This window comes from Mustelus asterias, chromosome X (genome assembly GCF_964213995.1).
Source record: "Mustelus asterias chromosome X, sMusAst1.hap1.1, whole genome shotgun sequence".
NCBI classification, from domain to species: domain Eukaryota; kingdom Metazoa; phylum Chordata; class Chondrichthyes; order Carcharhiniformes; family Triakidae; genus Mustelus; species Mustelus asterias.
In genome coordinates, this window is record NC_135834.1 from 8,367,905 (window position 1) to 8,394,698 (window position 26,794).

The 26,794-nt window shown below is 52.5% G+C and overlaps 1 protein-coding gene across 1 annotated transcript in view; it reads left to right on the forward strand.

Annotated features, from left to right (window-relative positions):
• Positions 1-26,794, forward strand: part of LOC144481837 (RNA-binding motif, single-stranded-interacting protein 3-like) — a 144,217-nt gene that overhangs the window by 22,995 nt on the left and 94,428 nt on the right. The window contains exon 4 of the mRNA XM_078200990.1: positions 6,455-6,653. Within this exon, the coding sequence (XP_078057116.1) occupies positions 6,455-6,653 (199 nt within the window). The remainder of the gene's footprint in view (positions 1-6,454; positions 6,654-26,794) is intronic.

Sequence of the window (26,794 nt, forward strand, 5' to 3'; positions counted from 1 at the left end):
TGCCTCAGTCTCTCGTGTCTGTGTACATTGCTCGACGCTTGCTGCTCCCTGTCTGGTAGCACGCTGTGTTGACACAGCAAGCACACCCAAATCCATAACTTGCTGCACCACTGGGGATGTCACTACGGGGACAGTCTCGGGGTACAGTGTCACTGCGGGGAGAGTCTCGGGGTACAGCGTCACTGCGGGGAGAGTCTCGGGGTGCAGCGTCACTGCGGGGAGAGTCTCGGGGTACAGCGTCACTGCGGGGAGAGTCTCGGGGTGCAGCGTCACTGCGGGGAGAGTCTCGGGGTGCAGCGTCACTGCGGGGAGAGTCTCGGGGTACAGCGTCACTGCGGGGAGAGTCTCGGGGTGCAGCGTCACTGCGGGGACAGTCTTGGTACAGCGTCACTGCGGGGAGAGTCTCGGGGTACAGCGTCACTGCGGGGAGAGTCTCGGGGTACAGCGTCACTGCGGGGAGAGCCTCAGGATACAGCGTCACTGCGGGGAGAGTCTCGGGGTACAGTGTCACTGCGGGGACAGTCTTGGTACAGCGTCACTGCGGGGAGAGTCTCGGGGTACAGCGTCACTGCGGGGAGAGCCTCAGGATACAGCGTCACTGCGGGGAGAGTCTCGGGGTACAGTGTCACTGCGGGGACAGTCTTGGTACAGCGTCACTGCGGGGAGAGTCTTGGTACAGCGTCACTGCGGGGAGAGTCTCGGGGTACAGTGTCACTGCGGGGACAGTCTCGGGGTACAGCGTCACTGCGGGGAGAGTCTCGGGGTACAGTGTCACTGCGGGGAGAGTGTCGGGGTACAGCGTCACTGCGGGGAGAGTCTCGGGGTACAGCGTCACTGCGGGGAGAGTGTCGGGGTACAGCGTCACTGCGGGGAGAGTCTCGGGGTACAGCGTCACTGCGGGGAGAGCCTCAGGATACAGCATCACTGCGGGGAGAGTCTCGGGGTACAGCGTTGCTGCGGGGAGAGTCTCGGGGTACAGTGTCACTGCGGGGACAGTCTCGGGGTACAGTGTCACTGCGGGGACAGTCTTGGTACAGCGTCACTGTGGGGACAGTCTCGGGGTACAGTGTCACTGCGGGGACAGTCTCGGGGTACAGTGTCACTGCGGGGAGAGTCTCGGGGTACAGCGTCACTGCGGGGAGAGTCTCGGGGTACAGCGTCACTGCGGGGAGAGTCTCGGGGTGCAGCGTCACTGCGGGGAGAGTCTCGGGGTACAGCGTCACTGCGGGGAGAGCCTCACGATTCAGCGTCACTGCGGGGAGAGTCTCGGGGTACAGCGTTGCTGCGGGGAGAGTCTCGGGGTACAGCGTCACTGCGGGGACAGTCTTGGTACAGCGTCACTGCGGGGACAGTCTCGGGGTACAGCGTCACTGCGGGGACAGTCTCGGGGTACAGCGTCACTGCGGGGACAGTCTTGGTACAGCGTCACTGCGGGGACAGTCTCGGGGTACAGCGTCACTGTGGGGAGAGTCTCGGGGTACAGTGTCACTGCGGGGACAGTCTTGGTACAGCGTCACTGCGGGGAGTGTCTCGGGGTACAGTGTCACTGCGGGGAGAGTGTCGGGGTACAGTTTCACTGCGGGGAGAGTCTCGGGGTGCAGCGTCACTGCGGATTATTTTTTTCGATTTGAATGCAGCGAGCGTTAGCTGTTTCAGGTTTTTCTGCCATCTGTGTGTGTTCTGGGCTGATTACCGCGCATCTTCAAGGAGAGGAAGTGAAGGAACATGTTTGTTCTCGGGGAATAACCTTGCTGGGACCATGTACTTGGGCACTAACACACCTTGCAGCTTCAGACGACTTTGAGAATCTGTTTGCGCCTCTTTTCTGCTGCCGCTCTCTTAGGAATGAATTTGATTTGCTCCCGAATACCTTCTCCTGCATAGGGGTTGGCGCCCTGACCCTTGCATGTGGGGCCTGTGCTCTCTGGCACCGCACTCCTGCCTCAGCCTAGGCACTCAGTGCTACCGGGATATTCGACTGTGGAGGTTATCACAGCTGAGCCGATGATCAATCTCCAGCAAGGTGGGGAGGGGGTTAGGTGCGGGGGAGGAGGAGGGGGGGGAGGGGAGGGGAGAAGGAGGGGATGAGGGCATGGGGGGGGGGGAGTTGGGGGTGAGGGGTGGGGGTGGTGGTGGGGAGGAGGTGGGGGGGGTTGTCCCGTTCGCCTTGTGCAGCAAGCTGTGACCGCTATCCGTCAGGCCGAAAGTTTCAGGCGAGCTTGCTTGTGGGTGAATATCTTTGACAGAATGGGGGTGACCATTCAGCCCATCAGTGCCCCTGCTCGCTCTCTCTCAACGAGGAGTCTGGTTTAACCCCGCTTTCCTGCTCTCCCTTTCCTTTCCCTTTCCGAGTGTTTACCTAATTCCGCTTTGAATTCCTGTGCAGGGTGACTGTATAAAATGGCTGTTGATATTTTCTTCAACATTGTAACGAGAGTGGGCGGCAAGTACAGTCAATAAGGTCAGTTTTTGACTCGTTGCTGACTTTGCCTGTTTGGAAAATCTGCAACTCCCATTCCATCGGATATCTTTTCTGTTTGTCTCAGAGTAACAGGCCCCGAGCGGCCTTTAGGAGCGTCTGTTTGTTTGCGCAGCTAAGTGTCTGATTGGTGGGAAATGTTTGCCTTGCCCTTTGAACTGTGAAAAGCGTTCTTGCTGAAGGAGGATTTTTTAAAAATATATAACTTTCAACTGTAATATTAACCCCACGCAAGGTTGGTCACCGAACACACAGGCCTGAACCTTTAACCTGCGTCCTGCCTTTCATAAGGTTCACCGCATGTTCACCGCATTCGTGCAGCCTGATTTTCGAGTCCCACTGACTGCGGGCTGCCACTTCGCCAGCTGCGCTGTGCCCCAGCCCCAGGGCACAGCGGGCACCCTCGCCACATCTCCCAATGAATGGCGCACTTTATCGTGGGCAGGTCAGGGTGCCCGCAGTGCTGTTTGTACAATCCCTGCCTTGTTATCGTGCCACCATCTTTCAAATGGCAGCAGTGTTGTGCTTTTTGGGGAGGGGCAGTGGGGGCATGCTAGATTGCCACTTAGTGTTCAAACATGTGTAGGTTAGGTGGATTGGCCATTCTAAATTGTCCCTTAGTGTCTAAAGATGTATAGGTTAGGTGGATTGGCCATGCTAAATTGTCCCTGAGTGTCCAAAGATGTGTAGGTTAGGTGGATTGGCCATTCTAAATTGTCCCTTAGTGTCCAAAGATGTATAGGTTAGGTGGATTGGCCATGCTAAATTGTCCCTGAGTGTCCAAAGATGTGTCGGTTAGGTGGATTGGCCATGGTAAATTGCCCCTCAGTGTTTAAAGATGTGCAGGTTAGGTGGATTGGCCATGCTAAATTGCCCCTTAGTGTCCAAAGATGTGCAGGTTAGGTGGATTGGCCATGCTAAATTGCCCCTTAGTGTCCAAAGATGTGCAGGTTAGGTGGATTGGCCATGCTAAATTGCCCCTTAGTGTCCAAAGATGTGCAGGTTAGGTGGATTGGCTATGCTAAATTGTCCCTTAGTGTCCAAAGATGTGCAGGTTAGGTGGATTGGCCATGCTAAATTGCCCCTTAGTGTCCAAAGATGTGCGGGTTAGGTGGATTGGCTATGCTAAATTGTCCCTTAGTGTCCAAAGATGTGCAGGTTAGGTGGATTGGCCATGCTAAATTGCCCCTTAGTGTGCAAAGATGTGTAGGTTAGGGGGATTGGCCAAACCCTTCACAATTAGGAAGCACATTTGAGGCCTGCACAGGATGTGTTGCCCCTGTCACGTGAGGCTGGGGCAAGAGGAACTGAAAGCAGGACACGGCTAACATGTTGTAATGTTTCCCAGGAGCCTGGGACAGAGTGCTGAGCAGCAGTCGACAGCGCACTACATTTTTCATTCCCCCTCCCGTATCTAGGTCGATACAATCCACAGTGAGAAGCGGAGCGGCTTCTCCTTTGTTCCCAGCTTTTGTTCCGTATACACAGTAAATCCAGTCAGCGGCGGACCCCTGGCTCCCTGACTGGAATCTGACACAAGCAGCCACGTGACGGGAGCTGACACACATTGTCGAGGCCTGTGCCACGAGAACGAGCCACTTTGCAGATACCTGAGCTCAAAACCTTTTCTTCAGCATAAGTCATTGCCTTTAAAAGCAGACGAAAGATTCTGTAAAAGATCCCCCTCTGTTTGCCTGTCATAGTCATAGAGGTTTACAGCATGGAAACAGGCCCTTCGGCCCAACTTGTCCATGCTGCCCTTTATTTTAACCACTAAGCTCGTCCCAATTGCCCGCGTTTGGCCCATATCCCTCTATACCCATCTTACCATCTTACCCATGTAACTTTTTAAAAGACAAAATTGTACCCGCCTCTACTACTACCTCTGGCAGCTCGTTCCAGACACTCACCACCCTCTGTGTGAAAAAATTGCCCCTCTGGACACTTTTGTATCTCTCCCCTTTCACCTTAAACCTGTGCCCTCTAGTTTTAGACTCTCCTACCTTTGGGAAAAGATATTGACTATCTAGCTGATCTGTGCCCCTCATTATTTTATAGACCTCTATAAGATCACCCCTCAGCCTCCTACGCTCCAGAGAAAAAAGTCCCAGTCTATCCAGCCTCTCCTTATAACTCAATCCATCAAGTCCCGGTAGCATCCTAGTAAATCTTTTCTGCACTCTTTCTAGTTTAATAATATCCTTTCTGTAACAGGGTGACCAGAACTGTATACTGTTGTGTTTGGAGAGTGTTTTTCACTGCTCGATCGCTGGCCAGCCTGGGACCCCTGCAGTGCTCCCCCCCTCGATCTGACCGTGGCCCCCCCCCCATTCATTCCCGGGCCGGCCTCGACCTGCCCACTTCCCCCCCCTCTCCGCCCCCCCGTCTGGACCGTCCCGATCATCAGCCCCCCCCCACGCAGTGCCAATCCCCCCCCAGCAGACCCTCACCACCCCCCATCAGACCCCCTCCCCCCTCAGCAAACCCCCCCCCCCCCCACCGCAGCCCGCCCCGATCGCTGGCCTCCCTCCCGCCCCCATTGATCCCAGTGCAAAGTAGCAGCGGCCCCCCCCCACCGATCGTCCACGAGGCCTCCCCCCAACCCCCCCCTCCGCCATATCATTTAAATGCTAGCTCCACCTCCCCGCCGGTTTCCAGCGCAGAGTGGAAATCCGGCACTGGGAGGTGCTAGCGGGGCGCGAACGCTCGTGGGAATGCCGCGAATCGCACTCCCCACCCCGCACGCAATTCTCCCAGCCCGCTGCACTCGCAGCAGAATGGGAGAATCGACCCCAGAATTTTAAAAGTTACAGTATTAAATGAAAATATCATTCTGGGGACTAATGATGCACTGCTCTCCCCTCCCCCTCCTGCTGCCCCCACCCTCACCTACCCATGGCACCCACCAACCTCAAGCACGCCAGTGGACACTCCATCTCCAGGGACTCCCAGTCGCGAATGTCGCCTCGGGAGTGGGGCTGTTGGTCCCTCTTTACAAATGCTCGAGGCACTGAACTGAACAATGCCCTTCAGCTGTATATCTTCAACAATATCATTAACCTATCGTTAACCATCATCCACCATTCTCAGTCCCAAACTATAGTTGAGACACTATAGTTAAAAAAGCCCACCAACGCCGCTACTTTCTCAGGAGGCTAAGGAAATTTGGCATGTCAGCTCCGACTCTCACCAACCTCTACAGATGCGCCATAGAAAGCATTCTTTCTGGTTGTATCACAGCTTGGTATGGCTCCTGCTCTGCCCAAGACCACAAGGAACTACAAAAGGTCGTGAATGTAGCCCAATCCATCACACAAACCAGCCTCCCATCCATTGACTCTGTCGACACTTCCCGCTGCCTCCGTAAAGCAGGCAGCATAATTAAGGACCCCACGCACCCCGGACATTCTCTCTTCCACCTTCTTCCGTCGGGAAAAGGATTCAAAAGTCTGAGGTCACGCACCAACCGACTCAAGAACAGCTTCTTCCCTGCTGCTGTCAGACTTTTGAATGGACCTACCTCGCATTAAGTTGATCTTTCTCTACACCCTAACTATGACTGTAACACTATATTCTGCACCCTCTCCTTTCCTTCTCCTCTATGTACTCTATGAACGGTATGCTTTGTCTGTATAGCGCGCAAGGAAACAATACTTTTCATTGTATCCCAATACATGTGACAATAATAAATCAAATATTAAGTTGATCTTTCTCTACACCCTAGCTATGACTGTAACACTACATTCTGCACTCTCTCCTTCCCTTCTCTATGAACGGTATGCTTTGTCTGTATAACGCGCAAGAAACAATACTTTTCACTGTATCCCAATACATGTGACAATAATAAATCAAATCAAATCAAACCCAAAGGTGAAAATTTTGGGCGGGATTTTGCGTGCAACCTGGCGCAAAACCTGTGGAATGGAGGGGGGAGGTAAAGGGCAGTGTTTTTTGTTAAACTTCCCTGACCGGCAGCTGGTAACAGATTGCAACTTTCTTTTTGCCAGCAGCCTTATGCCCCAGCTGCCCATCAGATGGCTCCACCCAGCCCCAGCACCAACAGCAGCAGTAACAGCAGCAGCGTTGCAGGGGAGCAACTCAGCAAAACCAACCTGTACATCCGTGGACTCCACCCTGGCACGACCGACCAAGACCTTGTCCTGCTCTGCCAACCGTGAGTACTTTCTGTGCGTTCAAACGGTGGAGCGGGGCTGGGGGAGGGCAACTAATTCTTCCGAGGCAGTGATAGGAAAATTGCTGCGATTGCTGGAGACTTCTAGATCGCCCTGTTTGCCGACTGCAATGCCAGTGGGCTGAATAAATTACTCGCATTGTTGCCGCATCCAAACCTCTGGCCAGTGAGACTGTGGTCCAAGATCCAGTTTGCCTCTAATTACCCGCTTGGCTCTGTCGCTATGGCTCCCACCCAGGCCCTATCCCCGTAACCCCACGTATTTACCCTGCTAATCCCCCTGACACTATGGGGCAATTTAGCATGGCCAATCCACCTAACCTGCACATCTTTGGACACTAAGGGGCAATTTAGCATGGCCAATCCACCTAACCTACGCATCTTTGGACACTAAGGGGCAATTTAGCATGGCCAATCCACCTAACCTGCACATCTTTGGACACTATGAGGCAATTTAGCATGGCCAATCCACCTAACCCGCACATCTTTGGACACTAAGGGGCAATTTAGCATGGCCAATCCACCTAACCTGCACATCTTTAGACACTAAGGGGCAATTTAGCATGGCCAATCCACCTAACTTGCACATCTTTGGACACGAAGGGGCAATTTAGCATGGCCAATCCACCTAACCCACACATCTTTGGACACTAAGGGCAATTTAGCATGGCCAATCCACCTAACCCACACATCTTTGGACACTAAGGGGCAATTTAGCATGGCCAATCCACCTAACCTGCACATCTTTGGACACTAAGGGACAATTTAGCGTGGCCAATCCACCGAACCCGCACATCTTTGGACACCTAAGGGACAATTTAGCATGGCCAATTCACCTAACCTGCACATCTTTGAACTGTGGGAGGAAACCGGAGCACCCGGAGGAAACCCATGCAGACACGGGGAGAACGTGCAGATTCCAGGCAGACTGACCCGAGGCTGGAATTGAACCCGGGTCCCTGACGCTGTGAGGCAGAATATGAGACCTGGTTAATGTGTTGAGGGTGTTCGGAGGGGTAGTTGACAAGCAGACAGGTTGGGGGCTATCAGGGGACACTGTCAGTTCTGGTCACAGGTGATTTTGGAAGGGGGAATGTTAAGATGCTGTCGAAACAGTGTGACTTTGTTTCGCTGTGGGTGAGTGCTGTTGCAGCAATGCCAGAACGTGTGTTTTAATAGCAGCGTTAGTGTGGGAAAATGCGCCAAGGCACAGCGGCAGGGCCAAGGATGTGGTCCCTGCCTGCAACTCAACACAGCAAGGTTGCAGCATCAGAGACTGACCAATTATTCAGCACTGCGCTAAACCTGTGGTCTACACAGGACAGTTTAGGAAGGTCTGAGATTGAAAATCAGCCAATCACAGGACAGTTTAGGAAGGTTTGCGATTGAAAATCAGCCAATCACAGGACAGGTCAGGAAGGTCTAATTGAGGTTGAAAATTGCCAAGTTCTTACTGATGGGTGGAGATGTCTGAAAGGGACAAAAGGCCTCCTCCTGCTCCAATTTAAAAATATGTTCCTCAAATAACCATGAACTTAAATGACCTATTTCTGCTTCTCCAGTTTTCCTTCTGTGTTTTTGGGCCTGGCTTTTTGGGCCGCCCTGAAGTGAGGCCAGTGGGTGATGGGGGAGTGGAACCCCCTCAGGCTTCAGGCCTGGTAAAGCACAGCCCATTGCCGAGGGAAACTCTCTCTGCGGCTGTGACAGGAGGCGTGTACAGAGTCAGTGGAATGCCGGATAAAACAAGACCACCAGACCGACATAAACACCGAAAAGGAAATAATTCTGAACGCAAATTCTCTCCAAAAACACGCTTGGAGTTGGGTTGGCTCCAAAGTGGGGCATCCTAGCCTGAAGAGCTACATGTGGGATGATTTGAATTCTGTTGAACACTTTTTTTTTGGTGAGCTGTAGAAATGGTGGAGAGGCAGACTAGAAGCTGTTCGACTGGGTGAGGCAGTCAGGTGACGAAATCTCCAGGTGTGCAGTCAGCCTGAGTTGGCAAGGCAAGGCTCCCACCCTGGGTGGCACAAAATCTTCAGTGGAAGTAGGAGCAGGCTTCGCGACCTACTTAGGCCTCTGCCCAGCCACCTTTTGGGATCCTCCCTTCATTCTGTGTGCTGCAAACTTTCAGTAAATGAAGCAATTGGGGTTAAGTGCCGTGTGGAATTGTAAACTGCAGGCGATCCTTCAGTGGCAACAATGAGCGTTGGGTGGGAATTTTAATGTTTGTGAGGTGAGACGTGAGAGGAACAGGCACAAGAGACACCTAAACAAAACTCTGGCTGCCTCTGAGGGGACTTTTGAAGGAAGGCCCCGGGAGCTGAGTTCCAGGAGTCGGCAGTTGATAGCTTGATGGCTCTTTTAGATCTGTAACAATGCGAGTGTTGTCCCGGGAAGGTGCTGAGCTGTCTGCACATGTCAGGCTACGCTGTGTAACTGAGACGGTGTGTTACACAGGGAGGTGTCTCTTCCCTCGTGAGTAATCGACCACAGTTTCTGGGATGGGCTATCGAGAGTGACAGAGTCATGGATTTTGATCAGCGAGTGACAGCTCAAGCCCAAGGCAGCCTCCAAGCAGAGCAGCCTCCATTTTGTAGGTGTGATTTCACAGTCAAATCTGGTGCTGTGTCAATGGTGGATTACATGAACGGCGGCCCGTTTTGCCACAGTGCCTCATTATCTGTACCGTAGGGTCCTGGTTCATCAAACTCTGTGGCAACGGAGGCGGGGGGGGCACCCGTGGCAACGGGGGGGGGGGGCCGTGGCAACGAAAGGGGGGGGCGCCCGTGGCAACGGAAGGGGGGGGCGCCCGTGGCAACGGAGGGGGGGGGCGCCCGTGGCAACGGAAGGGGGGGGCGCCCGTGGCAACGGAGGGGGGGTGGGGTGGGGCGCCCGTGGCAACGGAGGGGGGGGGGCGCCCGTGGCAACGGAGGGGGGGGGTGCCCGTGGCAACAAAAGGGTGGGGGGGGCGCCCGTGGCAACGGAGGGGGGGGGGCGCCCGTGGCAACGGAGGGGGGAGGGCGCCCGTGGCAACGGAGGGGGGGGCGCCTGTGGCAACGGAGGGGGGGGGGCGCCCGTGGCAACGGAGGTGGGGGGGGCGCCCATGCCCAGAACTAGAGGGCATAGGTTCAAGGTGAAAGGGGAAAGATGTGAAAGGGACCTGAGGGGCAACTTTTTCACACAGAGGGTGGTGTGTGTATGGAATGAGCTGCCAGAGGAGGTGGTAGAGGCGGGGACAATGACAACATTTAAAGGACATTTGGACAGGTACATGGATGGGAAAGGGATATGGGCCAAACACAGGCAAATGGGACTCGTTCAGTTTGGGAAACTTGGTCGGCCTGGACGAGTTGGGCCGAAGGGCCTGTTTTGTGTTGCATATCTCTATGACTCTCTGAGTCGATGACTCATTCAGCAGAACAGCCTTGCGAGACAGCAGAAAGAGGAAGCAGTCGGGGCTGGATTTAAACACAGGGCCCTGAAGCTAACAGGCCAGTATTCACAGCGATTGTGACACCCAGGGAGATTCATTCAGAAATTTGCTGGCCTGGCAAATGGTTCCCAATAGAAAACCAGTCAATCGACTGCGCAAATTGAGTTCATTGACATTCTAAAATAGCTGAGAGCATCGCAATTAATTTCTTGACCCAGTTAAGCTCTGGCACTGCGCAGATTAAATCAGGAGCTGTTCATTTTAAAACAGAAAAAATTCAAGTACACGCATGCAGGCCCCAGCTGAGTTATTTTAGTCGATTGATATTCTCGAGTGCAGGTGTTCAGTCACAGATAGGGATTGTTACCAAAGACAGGAGCTCAGGGGCAAGTCAGGGGGGAACTCTAAGCGCCGATTTTAACCCCATTTTGGCCGGGTGTTGAGCCAATTGGTCGTGAGGTAAGTTTGGAGGTTGCTCCAAATTGAGGCCCAGGCTGTTGGAAATCCTAGGCCTTTGCCTTTGAATGCTGCCAGCCATGTCAGGGAGGCGATGGACGAGTGGTATTATCACTAGACTATTAATCCAGAAACTCAGCTAATGTCCTGGGGACCCGGGTTCGAATCCCGCCACGGCAGATGGTAGAATTTGAATTCAATAAAAAAGAATCTGGAATTAAGAATCTCCTGATGACCATGAAACCATTGTCGGAAAAACCCATCTGGTTCACTAATGTCCTTTAGGGAAGGAAATCTGCCATCCTTACCCGGTCTGGCCTACATGTGACTCCAGAGCCACAGTTGCCCAAGCAAGTTGGGCAACTAGGGATGGGCAATAAATGCTGGCCAGTCAGCGACGCTTATTTTCCACGAATGAATAAAAAAAAGGGAGAGAGGTCGCCCATCAGTACCAGGTAGCTGGCAGGATTGGCTTCAGAAGCCAACTCCCTGGAGTCTCCTTCTGCCATCTGGCTGGCAATCTTACTTCCATTCCTCTGCCACCCTGTCTTCCCTTATCCCGGAGGGCAAAGTGGCTCCTACTCAGGATGCCGCCGTAACTGCAGGGCCGATGGAGATTCGATTTCCCATCTGCGCAAAAGAAATGGGCAGTGCACTGGCATGAAACAACGCCCTGCGCCAACACGGAAGCCTGTCTACCTGGACACGGGGATGGCATTGCTGCGTGAGGTCTGACGCCACGAAAAAGTCCCGTCCAAGCTCAAAGCGAACACTCAGTCGGACATTGAGGGGGGCGGGAGGAGTGTTGCAGGGCAGTGGGGGGGGGGGGGGGGGCGGCGTTCTCTGTCCTCCCCACAGCCTGCTTCCCGCGGCAGGGAGGTGGCGCGCCATTCGCCAGTGGTGGAATCATATGGTCCCGCCACAGCCAATGAGATTTCCCATTGACTCCACCCCACGCCACTGGGAAACCTGTGCCGGGGGTCGCGTCCTCACCGGGGCCGGAAGATCCCACGGGCATGAACCGCTGGAAAATTCCAGCCTGGAAGTGGCTGGACGTAACTGTCCAAAATGGCAACAGGAGGAGGCCATTCAGCCCCTTGAGACTGGCCCAGCGTTCAATGAGATCGTTGCTGCTCTGCACCATTCACTCCATTGACCTGCCCTGGTTCTGTAAAATGAATGAATGTGAGGTTATTCACCTTGGAAGGAAGAACAAGAAGGCAGATTACTACCTGAATGGCTGTAAATTGGGAGAGGGGAGTGTGCAGAGGGACCTGGGTGTCCTTGTGCACCAGTCGCTGAAGGTAAGCATGCCGGTGCAGCAGGCGGTAAAGAAGGCAAATGGTATGTTGGCCTTCATTGCGAGAGGTTTCGAGTACAGGAGCAGGGATGTGTTGTTGCAATTATACAGGGCCTTGGTGAGGTCACACCTGGAGTATTGTGTGCAGTTTTGGTCTCCTTTTCTGAGGAAGGATGTTCTTGCTCTCGAGGGATTGCAGGGAAGGTTTACCAGGCTGATTCCGGGGATGGCGGGACTGATGTATGAGGAGAGATTGACTCGGTTAGAATTGTTTTCGCTGAGGGGGGATCTCATAGAGATTTATAAAATTCTAACAGGACTAGAGACGGTCGGTGCAGGGAGGATGTTCCCGATGGTGCGGGAGTCCAGAACCAGGGGTCACAGTCTGAGGATTCGGGGTAGACCATTTAGGACGGAGGTGAGGAGACATTTCTTCACCCGGTGAGCCTGTGGAATTCATTCCCACAGGAAGTAGCTGATGCCAAAACATTGAATGTATCCAAGAGGCGGCTGGATATAGCACTTGGGGCGAATGGGGTTAAAGGTTATGGGGAGAAAGCAGGATGAGGCTATTGAGTTGGACGATCAGCCATGATGGTGATGAATGGCGGAGCAGGCTCGAAGGGCCGAATGGCCTCCTCCTGCTCCTATCTTCTATGTTTCTGTGCTTCTATGTAACCCATAATACCTTAACCCAGTGGTTCCCGAACTTTTTCACTGGGCCGCACTTTCGGAATAAAAACTTGCTCGCGCCACACCGAATTTTTTATTGATAGGAAATACATTCAAAAACAAAAAAAAACAACTCCTAGCAGCGCTTGATTCATAACATAGAACACAACTACTTTATAATATGACCATGGGACATCCAGAAAGTATAAAACAATGCTTGTTTAAACCACGTTTAAATGTTTCTTTGATTGTCCTTGAATCTTCCCGCCACACTTGCCATCCTCTCTCGCCGCACTCTTTGGGAACCACTGCCTTAACCGAACACCACACCAGAGGAAATAACTCCTGTCTGTCGATGCTATCGAGTCTTTTCCTCCGTCACACCTCAAGTGTGGCACGGTAGTACAGTGGTTAGCACTGCTGCTTCACAGCTCCAGGGTCCCGGGTTCGATTCCCGGCTCGGGTCACTGTCTGTGTGGAGTTTGCACATTCTCCTCGTGTCTGCGTGGGTTTCCTCCGGGTGCTCCGGTTTCCTCCCACAGTCCAAAGATGTGCGGGTTAGGTTGATTGGCCAGGTTAAAAATTGCCCCTTAGAGTCCTGGGATGCGTAGGTTAGAGGGATTAGCGGGTAAAAATATGTGGGGGTAGGGCATGGGTGGGATTGTGGTCAGTGCAGACTCGATGGGCCGAATGGCCTCCTTCTGCACTGTAGGGTTTCTTCTATGATTTCTAAGTCGATCGCCCCTAATCCTCAACACAAGCCTCGGCTAAACAACCTGGCCTCGTAACCTAACCCCTTTTCGCCGCAGCGTCAGTCTCGTCGCACATGTCTTGACACGCTTGTGCCTGATCTGGAAAGGCTGGGCCTCCATCTCCAATATTGGGCCCAGGCAATTGAATTCTTTTCGCCCCCACTCGAGTTCTGGTCGTGCGTCCCCTCCGATATACCTGTCCTGAGGTGCTGTGCCCAGAACATAATAAACAAATGTGGGCTCGGGCTGTTTAAATCTGCCTTCAGTTCGACAGCACCAGCTGGGCGAGAAGGGATGGTAAAGTCCTGGCCCCGGGCTTCAGTGCAGGGAAGGCCGAGAGCCTGTGGGCTTGCCTCCTTGCCGTGGGCTACACTGGGTTGTGAGTTACCTCACCTGAATGTATCAGTCAGTTCTGGTGGGGGATGGACGGTAAGAGTTTTAACAACACCATATTAAAGTCCCAACAGGTTTATTTGGTAGCAAATACCATTAGCTTTCGGAGCGCTGCTCCTTCGTCAGATGGAGTGGAAATGTGATGGACGGCCCAGGAGTTGAAATGGGGGAAGGTTTTGAGGTTATTTTGTATCTGGGAAAGTTAGGCCGAGTGTCCAGGTCCAGATTTCCCTTGATGGGGAAGTCGAACTTCCTGGACCTACCAAAGAAAGCTTTTCATCGACCACGGAGATCCTCTTTTTTCTAATCCCAATCTGCGGTGCGGTCGGAAGGCAGATGTTACGTTGGCCTTTATTGCAAGAGGATTTGAATGTGGGTGCAATGAAGTCTTGCTGTAGTTTTATAGAGCCTTGAAGTGAATTGAATTGAATTATAACAAGCAGAGGCAGTGGCGTAGTGGGATTGTTGCTGGAGTAGTAAACCAGATATCCAGGGTAATGATCTGGGGACCTGGGTTCGAATCCTGCCACGGCAGCTGATGGAATTTGAATTCAATAAAAGATATCTGGAATTAAGAATCTACTGATGACCATGAAACCATTGTCGGAAAAACCCATCTGGGTCACTTATGCCCTTTCGGGAAGGAAATCTGCCGTCCTTACCCGGTCTGGCCTACATGTGACTCCAGAGCCACAGCAATGTGGTTGACTCTCAACTGCCCTCAAACAACTAGGGATGGGCAATAAATGCTGTCCCAGCCAGCGACGCCCATGTCCCATGAACGAATAAAAAATATTTGCTTTATTATTGTCACATGTATTGGGATACAGTGAAAAGTATTGTTTCTTGCACTATACAGACAAAGCATACTGTTCATAGAGTACCTAGGGGAGAAGGAAAGGGGTGCAGAATGTAGTGTTACAGTCATAGCTAGGGTGTGGAGAAGGATCAACTTAATATTTGATTTGATTTATTATTGTCACATGTATTGGGATATTGTGAAAAGTATTGTTTCTTGCGCGCTATACAGACAAAGCATACCGTTCATAGAGAAGGAAAGGAGAGGGTGCAGAATGTAGTGTTACAGTCATAGCTAGGGTGTAGAGAAAGATCAACTTAATGCAAAGTAGGTTCATTCAAAGGTCTGACAGCAGCAGGGAAGAAGCTGTTCTTGAGTCGGTTGGTACCTGACCTCAGACTTTTGTATCTTTTCCCCGATGGAAGAAGGTGGAAGAGAGAATGTCCGGGGTGCGTGGGGTCCTTGATTATGCTGGCTGCTTTTCCGAGGCAGCGGGAAGTGTAGACAGAGTCAATGGATGGGAGGCTGGTTTGCGTGATGGACTGGGCTACATTCACAACCTTTTGTAGTTCCTTGTGAGAACTGGGGCTGTCCTCACAGAAATGTTACAGTACCAAGAGGCCACTCGGCCCATCGTGTCTGGACCGGCTCCTCGAATGAACACCTCATCTGGTGCCATTCCCCGTAACCCGGCACATCCTTCCCTTTCTTTTTTGTTCGATTTCAGCCTCACTCGCTCTTGAATGCTTCAGGGGAGAGATATAATTGAGGTGTTCAAAAGCTCGGCAGATTTTGACAGGATAAATAAGACGGAACTATTTCCTTTGGCGGAAGGATTGGAAACCAGAGGACACTGCTTGGGAGATGCGGAGAATTTTTCTGGAAGCTTAGTCGAAGCAGTTGCAATAATAATTTTCAAAAAAGAATGAGTTAAATAAATGAAAAGGAAAAACATTTGCAGGGCTAGGCAGAAGAGTGGGACGAAAAAAAGCAGAGGCAAGATGTGTCAAATGGCCTCCTTGGTTGCAATTTGCTTCCATGAAAGTGTCGGAACACAAGGAGATGGTGCTTGACGATGCATTTTGAGTCAAAAAGTCATTTGGAAGCAAAGAAGCACAGTGGTTAGCACTGCTGCCTCACAGCGCCAGGGACCCGGGTTCGATACCTGGCTCGGGTCACTGTCTGTGTGGAGTCTGCACATTCTCCCCGTGTCTGCATGGGTTTCCTCCGGGTGCTCCGGTTTCCTATCACAGTCCAATGATGTGCAGGTCAGGTGCATTGGCCGTGCTAAAGTGTCCCTCAGTGTTCCAAGATGTGAAGGTCAGGTGGCTTGGCCATGCTAAATTGCCCCTTAGTATCCAAAGATGTGTGGGTTAGGTGGATTGGCCATGCTAAACTGCCCCTTAATGTCCAAAGATGTGTGGGTTAGGTGGATTGGCCATGCTAAATTGCCCCTTGGTGTCCAAAGATGTGCAGGTTAGCTAGATTGGCCATGCTAAATTGCCCCTTAGTGTCAAGGGGACTACAAAGCTACGGGGATCGGATGGGATTGTTTTCTGTGCAGACTCGATGGGCCGAATGGCCTCCTTCTGCTCTGTAGGGATTCTCTGACTCTATGATCTAAATTCTCCCTCAGTGTACCCGAGCAGGTGCCAGAGTGTGGCGACTGGGGGATTTTCACAGTAACTTCATTGCAGTATTAATGTAAGCCGACTTGTGACACCAATAAATATAGTTTAAAAAAAGCTTTGAAAAAAAGATAGAACATAGAACATAGAACATAGAACAGTACAGCACAGAACAGGCCCTTCGGCCCACGATGTTGTGCCGACCTTCATCTGAAACCAAGATCAAGCTATCCCACTCCCTACCATCCTGGTGTGCTCCATGTGCCTATCCAATAACCGCTTAAATGTTCCTAAAGTGTCTGACTCCACTATCACTGCAGGCAGTCCATTCCACACCCCAACCACTCTCTGCGTGAAGAACCTACCTCTGATATCCTTCCTATATCTCCCACCATGAACCCTATAGTTATGCCCCCTTGTAATAGCTCCATCCACCCGAGGAAATAGTCTTTGAACGTTCACGCGATCTATCCCCTTCATCATTTTATAAACCTCTATTAAGTCTCCCCTCAATCTCCTCCGCTCCAGAGAGAACAGCCCCAGCTCCCTCAACCTTTCCTCATAAGACCGACACTCCAAACCAGGCAGCATCCTGGTAAATCTCCTCTGCACTCTCTCCAGCGCTTCCACATCCTTCTTATAGTGAGGTGACCAGAACTGCACGCAATATTCCAAATGCGGTCTCACCAAGGTCCTGTACAGTTGCAGCATAACCCCACGGCTCTTAAACTCCAACCCCCTGTTAATAAAAGCTAACACACTATATGCCTTCTTCACAGCTCTATCCACTTGAGTGGCAACCTTTAGAGATCTGTGGATATGGACCCCAAGATCTCTCTGTTCCTCCACAGTCTTCAGAACCCTACCTTTGACCCTGTAATCCACATTTAAATTAGTCCTACCAAAATGAATCACCTCACATTTATCAGGGTTAAACTCCATTTGCTATTTTTCAGCCCAGCTTTGCATCCTATCTATGTCTCTTTGCAGCCTACAACAGCCCTCCACCTCATCCACTACTCCACCAATCTTGGTGTCATCAGCAAATTTACTGATCCACCCTTCAGCCCCCTCCTCTAAGTCATTAATAAAAATCACAAAGAGCAGAGGACCAAGCACCGATCCCTGCGGCACTCCGCTAGCAACCTGCCTCCAGTCCGAGATGGAGTGGGATGGAGTGAATGTGAAGAGGAGAAAGAGACAGGTCTGAAGTGAACGTTCAGAGGGGAAGGTTGCACAGTGCTCTGGGGAAGAGTGAGAGAACGTCCCAGGAGTTTCGCTGCGACAGGGCCAAAGGCCATGATGTTTGAGTGGCGATGGGAGAGGGTTTGGAAGCGGTGAACCACAGTGATGGCCTGCGACATAAACCAGAAGCATTCGGCAAGGCAATTGCCCAATCGTCACCACGAGGAGACCGCACAAGCGGAGAGTGAACACAGGCCACAAGGTCAGAGGAAACCCACGTTTGCTCCTGTCATAGGCTCCTGTCTGGGGAGAGAAGGAATTTGTGGCTCGGGTGAGCTGGAGAGTGGAAGGAGGCTCCGGTGAAGTGCAGGCCCGGTGGGCCTGAGTGGCCATGTCCAGTGTGTCATTTACAGCAAAAAAAAACCCTCGTAGCCACCAGGTTGAAAAGGCTTAAGTGAGCCAGGTACCCCTCTCACTCAGAGAAACAATAACAGATGGAAAGGTGACTGAACCCACATCAGCCTGTATTTGCACAGCACCGTTAATGGAATGCGAAACATCCTTCAGAGAGGGAACAAAATCGACACTTAGCCTCAGAGACAGGCAACAAAAACCTTCAATAAACAGGTGGTTCTGGAAGAGGGACCGAAAGAAGAAGGGAGGGCGAGGAGTTTCGAGAGGGAAGTGCAGTGTGTGGGGCTCTGAAGCTATGGCCACCACGCAGCAAAAATGCTTCTGTGTTTTTTTTCATTTGATTTATCATTGTCACATGTTAAAGTTAAAGTTTTATTTATTAGTCACAAGTCGGCTTACATTAACCCTGCAATGAAGTTACTGTGAAAACCCCCTGGTCGCCACACTCCTGTTCGGGTACACTGAGGGAGAATTTAGCACGGCCAATGCACCCTAACCAGCACGTCTTTCGGACTGTGGGAGGAAACCGGAGGAAACCCACGCAGACACGGGCAGAACATGCAGACTCCACACAGACAGTGACCCAAGCCGGGAATTGAACCCAGGTCCCTGGAGCTGTGATCCACCCCATGTATTGGGATGCAGGGAAAAGTATTGTTTCTTGCGCGCTATACAGACAAAGCATATACCGTTCATAGAGTACATAGGGGAGAAGGAAAGGAGAGGGTGCAGAATGTAGTGTTACAGTCATAGCTAGGGTGGAGAGAAAGATCAGCTTAATATTTGATTTATTCTTGTCACATGTATTGGGATACAGTGAAAAGTATTGTTTCTTGCGCACTATACAGACAAAGCATACCGTTCATAGAGAAGGAAAGGAGAGAGTGCAGAATATAGTGTTACAGTTACAGATAGGGTGTAGAGAAAGATCAACTTAATATTTGATTTGATTTATTATTGTCACATGTATTGGGATACAGTGAAAAGTATTGTTTCTCGCGCGCTATACGGACAAAGCATACTGTTCATAAAGAAGGAAAGGAGAGAGTGCAGAATCTAACGAGTAAAATACAGAATTAGAGGCGATGCTGGCTCAGCTTGCAAGACGTTGCCACGTTCCGGCGCCATCTTGAGACATCAATCAAGAGGGGAAATTTCTTTTTTGTATTTGTTTACAGGATGTGGGCGTCGCTGGCTCGACCAGTATTTATTGCTCATCCCTAATTGCCCCTGAAGATGGTGCTGGTGAGCTGCCGCCTTTAACCCGCTGCAGTCCATGTGGTGTAGGTACGTCCACCGTGCTGTTAGGGAGGGAGTTCCAGGATTGTTATTGGACATCAGTCAGTCCATGTGGTGTAGGTACACCCACAGTGCTGTTAGGGAGGGAGTTCCAGGATTGTTATTGGACATCAGTCAGTCCATGTGGTGTAGGTACACCCACAGTGCTGTTAGGGAGGGAGTTCCAGGATTGTTATTGGACATCAGTCAGTCCATGTGGTGTAGGTACACCCACAGTGCTGTTAGGGAGGGAGTTCCAGGATTGTTATTGGACATCAGTCAGTCCATGTGGTGTAGGTACACCCACAGTGCTGTTAGGAAGGGAGTTCCAGGATTGTTATTGGACATCAATAAGTCCATGTGGTGTAGGTACACCCACAGTGCTGTTAGGGAGGGAGTTCCAGGATTGTTTTTGGACATCAGTCAGTCCATGTGGTGTAGGTACACCCACAGTGCTGTTAGGGAGGGAGTTCCAGGATTTTGACCCAGCGACAGTGAAGGAACGGTGATATATTTCCGAGTCAGGATGGTGAGTGACTTGTTGGGGAACCTGCAGATATGATTCCGTGAGAGTGACTGTGTCAGGCTGTTGCTTGACTAGTCTGTGAGACATCTCTCCCAGTGTTGGCACGAGCCCCAGGTGTTACTAAGATGGACTTTGCAAGGTCGACAGGGCTGGGTTTGCTGTTGTCGTTTCTGGTTTCTGGATCGATGCCGGGTGGTCTGTCCGATTTCATTCCTTTTAGACTTTGGTGCATAGAAACATAGAAAAACTAAAGCACAAACAGGCCCTTCGGCCCCACAAGTTGTGCCGAACACATCCCTACCTTCTCGGCCAACCTATAACCCTCTATCCTGTTAAGTCCCATGTACTCATCCAGGAGTCTCTTAAAAGACCCTATTGAGTTCGCCTCCACCACCACTGACGGCAGCCGATTCCACTCACCCACCACCCTCTGTGTGAAAAACTTCCCCCGAACATTTCCCCTGTACCTACCCCCCAGCACCTTAAACCTGTGTCCTCTTGTAGCAGACATTTCCACCCTGGGAAAAAGCCTCTGAGAGTCCACCCGATCTATACCTCTCAACATCTTATATACCTCTATTAGGTCTCCTCTCATCCTACGTCTCTCCAAGGAGAAAAGACCGAGCTTCCTCAGCCTATCTTCATAAGGCATGCCACTCAATCCAGGCAACATCCTTGTAAATCTCCTCTGCACCCTTTCAATCTTTTCCACATCCTTCCTGTAATGAGGCGACCAGAACTGAGCACAGTACTCCAAGTGGGGTCTGATGAGGGTCTTATATAGCTGCATCATTATCCCCGGACTCCTACACTCAATCCCTCGATTGATAAAGGCCAGCACACCATACGCCTTCTTAACCACCTCCTCCACCTGCGGGGCCGATTTCAGAGTCCTATGGACCCGGACCCCAAGGTCCTTCTGATCCTCTATAGTACTAAGAGTCTTTCCCTTTATATTGTACTCCTTCATCCTATTTGACCTGCCAAAATGGACCACTACGCATTTATCTGGGTTGAAGTCCATCTCCCACTTTTCCATCCAGTCTTGCATCCTATCCATGTCCCTCTGTAACTTCTGACATCCCTCCAGATTATCCACAACCCCACCAACCTTCGTGTCGTCGGCAAACTTACCAACACATCCCTCCACTTCCTCATCCAGGTCATTTATGAAAATGACAAACAGCAAGGTCCCAGAACAGATCCCTGGGGCACACCACTGGTGACCAACCTCCATTTAGAAAAAGACCCGTCTATACCCACTCTCTGCCTCCTTTGGACAAGCCAGTTCTGGATCCACAGGGCAGCAGCCCCTTGGATCCCATGCCCTCTCACTTTTTCTCGAAGCCTTGCATGGGGGACCTTATCGAACGCCTTGCTAAAATCCATATAAACCACATCTACCGCTTTCCCTTCGTCAGTGTGTTTAGTCACATTTTCGAAGAACTCCACCAGGCTCGTAAGGCACGATCTGCCTTTGACAAAGCCATGCTGAGTATTCTTGAGCATACTAAACCTCTCTAAATGCTCATAAATCTTGTCCCTCAGGATCTTCTCCATCAGCTTACCAACCACTGAGGTTAGACTCACCGGTTGGTAATTTCCTGGGCTATCCCTATTCCCCTTCTTGAAAATAGGAACCACATCCGCAATCCTCCGGCACCTCTCCCGTCTCCATCGACGACGCAAAGATCATCGCCAGAGGCTCTGCAATCTCTTCCCTCGCCTCCCACAGTAACCTGGGGTACGGTTTGATACAACGGAGTGTCTCACTCAGGTAATTCAGAGGACAGCTCAGAATCAATCTGGAGCCAGATGAAGGCCAGACCGGGTAAGGGCAGCAGATTTCCTTCCCGAAAGGGGACATTAGTGAACCAGATGGGTTTTTCTGACAATCGACAACAATTTTGTGGCCAACATTACTGAGACTAACTTTTATTTCCAGATTTATGAATTGATTTTAAATTCCACCCACTGCCGTGGCGAGATTTGGACCCGTGTCCCCAAAGAATGAGCCTGGGCCTCTGGATGACTCGTCCAGTGGCCATGGGGCTCGAATGTTGACGACTAATGATCGCAAAAAGAGATAGATAAAAGATTTAGGGTTTTCAGAGAGTGGACTGTAATTTCTATTTTGCTGCCACAGCAAGCAATTGAGGCCAAAACATTGCATGTGTTGACGCAGCAGTTAGATTTAGCTCTTGGGACAGAGGGGGGGGATCAGGATATTGAGTTGGATGATCAGCCATGATCATAATGAATGATGGAACAGACTTGAAGGGCCGAATGGCCTCCTCCGGCTCCTATCTTCTATGTTTCCACGGCAACAGCCGGGAATATCGGACCTTGGCGATTCAGAATGTTCCCTCGGAGGTTTAGCAAGGATAACCTTGCAAAAGATGCCTGGAGAGGTTGAGAAAGTGGGATCTTCCTGTCCCTGATGTTCTGGGGCCTCGATTAGCTGAGGGGACGGGCAGCTTGCAAATCCTCCTCTCTCCAAAACTGCACCGTGTCCGACTAGAATAGCTTTGGCTGTCTGTCTGAGGGGCTGATAGGGGGCAATCCATCAAATCCGGGAGCAAAATAGAATGAATGACATGACTAAAAGCAGCAAGGTCATTTCCATCATCACAATACCCCGACACAGACTGAGATTCCCCGGGGTTTCTGTGCAGCCGGGATGATTCAGGATTGGGAAAATAATTCCACCAGCCGCAGTGCCAGCTGAGTGGCATTGTGAACCATTCAGAGCACTGAGTAATACTCCCATCAATCATCATGCACACTGCGAACACCAGGTTAAATGTGGACACCGTACCCCGGTGTAAGGGTGTGAGAGAGACTGTACCCCGGTGTGAGGGTGAGAGAGACTGTACCCCGGTGTGAGGGTGAGAGAGAGACTGTACCCCGGTGTGAGGGTGAGAGAGAGACTGTACCCCGGTGTCAGGGTGTGAGAGAGACTGTACCCCGGTGTGAGGGTGAGAGAGACTGTACCCCGGTGTGAGGGTGAGAGAGAGACTGTACCCCGGTGTGAGGGTGAGAGAGAGACTGTACCCCGGTGTGAGGGTGTGAGAGAGACTGTACCCCGGTGTGAGGGTGAGAGAGAGACTGTACCCCGGTGTGAGGGTGAGAGAGACTGTACCCCGGTGTGAGGGTGAGAGAGAGACTGTACCCCGGTGTGAGGGTGAGAGAGAGACTGTACCCCGGTGTCAGGGTGTGAGAGAGACTGTACCCCGGTGTGAGGGTGAGAGAGACTGTACCCCGGTGTGAGGGTGAGAGAGAGACTGTACCCCGGTGTGAGGGTGAGAGAGAGACTGTACCCCGGTGTGAGGGTGTGAGAGAGACTGTACCCCGGTGTGAGGGTGTGAGAGAGACTGTACCCCGGTGTCAGGGTGTGAGAGAGACTGTACCCCGATGTGAGGGTGTGAGAGAGACTGTACCCCGATGTGAGGGTGTGAGAGAGACTGTACCCCGATGTGAGGGTGAGAGAGACTGTACCCCGATGTGAGGGTGTGAGAGAGACTGTACCCCGGTGTGAGGGTGATATAGAGACTGTACCCCGGTGTGAGGGTGTGAGAGAGAGACTGTACCCCGATGTGAGGGTGAGAGAGAGACTGTACCGCGGTGTGAGGGTGAGAGAGAGAGACTGTACCCCAGTGTGGGGGTGAGAGAGAGACAGTACCCGGTGTGAGGGTGTGAGAGAGAGAGAGTACCCCGGTGTAAGGGTGAGAGAGAGACTGTACCCCGGTGTGAGGGTGTGAGAGAGACTGTACCCCGGTGTGAGGGTGAGAGAGACTGTACCCCGGTGTGAGGGTGAGAGAGAGACTGTACCCCGGTGTGAGGGTGAGAGAGAGACTGTACCCCGGTGTCAGGGTGTGAGAGAGACTGTACCCCGGTGTGAGGGTGAGAGAGACTGTACCCCGGTGTGAGGGTGAGAGAGAGACTGTACCCCGGTGTGAGGGTGAGAGAGAGACTGTACCCCGGTGTGAGGGTGTGAGAGAGACTGTACCCCGGTGTGAGGGTGAGAGAGAGACTGTACCCCGGTGTGAGGGTGAGAGAGACTGTACCCCGGTGTGAGGGTGAGAGAGAGACTGTACCCCGGTGTGAGGGTGAGAGAGAGACTGTACCCCGGTGTCAGGGTGTGAGAGAGACTGTACCCCGGTGTGAGGGTGAGAGAGACTGTACCCCGGTGTGAGGGTGAGAGAGAGACTGTACCCCGGTGTGAGGGTGAGAGAGAGACTGTACCCCGGTGTGAGGGTGTGAGAGAGACTGTACCCCGGTGTGAGGGTGTGAGAGAGACTGTACCCCGGTGTCAGGGTGTGAGAGAGACTGTACCCCGATGTGAGGGTGTGAGAGAGACTGTACCCCGATGTGAGGGTGTGAGAGAGACTGTACCCCGATGTGAGGGTGAGAGAGACTGTACCCCGATGTGAGGGTGTGAGAGAGACTGTACCCCGGTGTGAGGGTGATATAGAGACTGTACCCCGGTGTGAGGGTGTGAGAGAGAGACTGTACCCCGATGTGAGGGTGAGAGAGAGACTGTACCGCGGTGTGAGGGTGAGAGAGAGAGACTGTACCCCAGTGTGGGGGTGAGAGAGAGACAGTACCCGGTGTGAGGGTGTGAGAGAGAGAGAGTACCCCGGTGTAAGGGTGAGAGAGAGACTGTACCCCGGTGTGAGGGTGAGAGAGGGACTGTACCCCGGTGTGAGGGTGAGAGAGAGACTGTACCCCGGTGTGAGGGTGAGAGAGAGACTGTACCCGGTGTGAGGGTGAGAGAGAGACTGTACCCGGTGTGAGGGTGAGAGAGAGACTGTACCCCGGTGTGAGGGTGAGAGAGAGACTGTACCCCGGTGTGAGGGTGAGAGAGAGACTGTACCCCGGTGTGATGGTGAGAGAGAGACTGTACCCCGATGTGAGGGTGAGAGAGAGACTGTACCCGGTGTGAGGGTGAGAGAGAGACTGTACCCGGTGTGAGGGTGATATAGAGACTGTACCCGGTGTGAGGGTGAGAGAGAGACTCTACCCGGTGTGAGGGTGATATAGAGACTGTACCCCGGTGTGAGTGTGTGAGAGAGAGACTGTACCCCGGTGTGAGGGTGAGAGAGAGACTGTACCCCGGTGTGAGGGTGATATAGAGACTGTACCCCGGTGTGAGGGTGAGAGAGAGACTGTACCCCGGTGTGAGGGTGATATAGAGACTGTACCCCGGTGTGAGGGTGAGAGAGACTGTACCTCGGTGTGAGGGTGAGAGAGAGACTGTACCCCGGTGTGAGGGTGAGAGAGAGACAGTACCCCGATGTGGGGGTGATTTAGAGACTGTACCCCGGTGTGAGGGTGAGAGAGAGACTGTACCCTGGTGTGAGGGTGAGAGAGAGACTGTACCCCGGTGTGAGGGTGAGAGAGAGACTGTACCCTGGTGTGAGGGTGAGAGAGAGACTGTACCCCGGTGTGAGGGTGAGAGAGAGACTGTACCCGGTGTGAGGGTGAGAGAGAGACTGTACCCGGTGTGAGGGTGAGAGAGAGACTGTAGCCCGGTGTGAGGGTGATATAGAGACTGCACCCCGGTGTGAGGGTGATATAGAGACTGTACCCCGGTGTGAGGGTGAGAGAGAGACTGTACCCCGGTGTGAGGGTGAGAGAGAGACTGTACCCCGGTGTGAGGGTGAGAGAGAGACTGTACCCCGGTGTGAGGGTGAGAGAGTGACTGTACCCGGTGTGAGGGTGAGAGAGAGACTGTACCCCGGTGTGAGGGTGAGAGAGTGTCTGTACCCGGTGTGAGGGTGAGAGAGAGACTGTACCCGGTGTGAGGGTGATATAGAGACTGTACCCCGGTGTGAGGGTGAGAGAGAGACTGTACCCTGGTGTGAGGGTGAGAGAGAGAATGTACCCCGATGTGGGGGTGATTTAGAGACTTTACCCTGGTGTGAGGGTGAGAGAGAGACTGTACCCCGATGTGGGGGTGATTTAGAGACTGTACCCCGATGTGGGGGTGATTTAGAGACTGTACCCCGGTGTGAGGGTGAGAGAGAGACTGTACCCCGATGTGGGGGTGATTTAGAGACTGTACCCTGGTGTGAGGGTGAGAGAGAGACTGTACCCTGGTGTGAGGGTGAGAGAGAGACTGTACCCCGGTGTGAGGGTGAGAGAGAGACTGTACCCCGGTGTGAGGGTGAGAGAGAGACTGTACCCTGGTGTGAGGGTGAGAGAGAGAATGTACCCCGGTGTGAGGGTGAGAGAGAGACAGTACCCCGATGTGGGGGTGATTTAGAGACTGTACCCCGGTGTGAGGGTGAGAGAGAGACTGTACCCGGTGTGAGGGTGAGAGAGAGACTGTACCCAGTGTGAGGGTGAGAGAGAGACAGTACCCCGATGTGGGGGTGATTTAGAGACTGTACCCCGGTGTGAGGGTGAGAGAGAGACTGTACCCCGGTGTGAGGGTGAGAGAGAGACTGTACCCGGTGTGAGGGTGAGAGAGAGACTGTAGCCCGGTGTGAGGGTGAGAGAGAGACTGTACCCCGGTGTGAGGGTGAGAGAGAGACTGTACCCCGGTGTGAGGGTGAGAGAGAGACTGTACCCCGGTGTGAGGGTGAGAGAGAGACTGTACCCCGGTGTGAGGGTGAGAGAGAGACTGTACCCGGTGTGAGGGTGAGAGAGAGACTGTACCCCGGTGTGAGGGTGATATAGAGACTGTACCCCGGTGTGAGGGTGAGAGAGAGAGACTGTACCCCGGTGTGAGGGTGAGAGAGAGACTGTACCCGGTGTGAGGGTGAGAGAGAGACTGTACCCCGGTGTGAGGGTGAGAGAGAGACTGTACCCGGTGTGAGGGTGAGAGAGAGACTGTACCCCGGTGTGAGGGTGATATAGAGACTGTACCCCGGTGTGAGGGCGATATAGAGACTGTACCCGGTGTGAGGGTGAGAGAGAGACTGTACCCGGTGTGAGGGTGAGAGAGAGACTGTACCCCGGTGTGAGGGTGATATAGAGACTGTACCCCGGGGTGAGGGTGAGAGAGAGACTGTACCCCGGTGTGAGGGTGAGAGAGAGACTGTACCCCGATGTGGGGGTGAGAGAGAGACTGTACCCCGGGGTGAGGGTGAGAGAGAGACTGTACCCCGGTGTGAGGGTGAGAGAGAGACTGTACCCCGGTGTGAGGGTGAGAGAGAGACTGTACCCCGGTGTGAGGGTGATATAGAGACTGTACCCCGGTGTGAGGGCGATATAGAGACTGTACCCCAGTGTGAGGGTGATATAGAGACTGTACCCCAGTGTGAGGGTGAGAGAGAG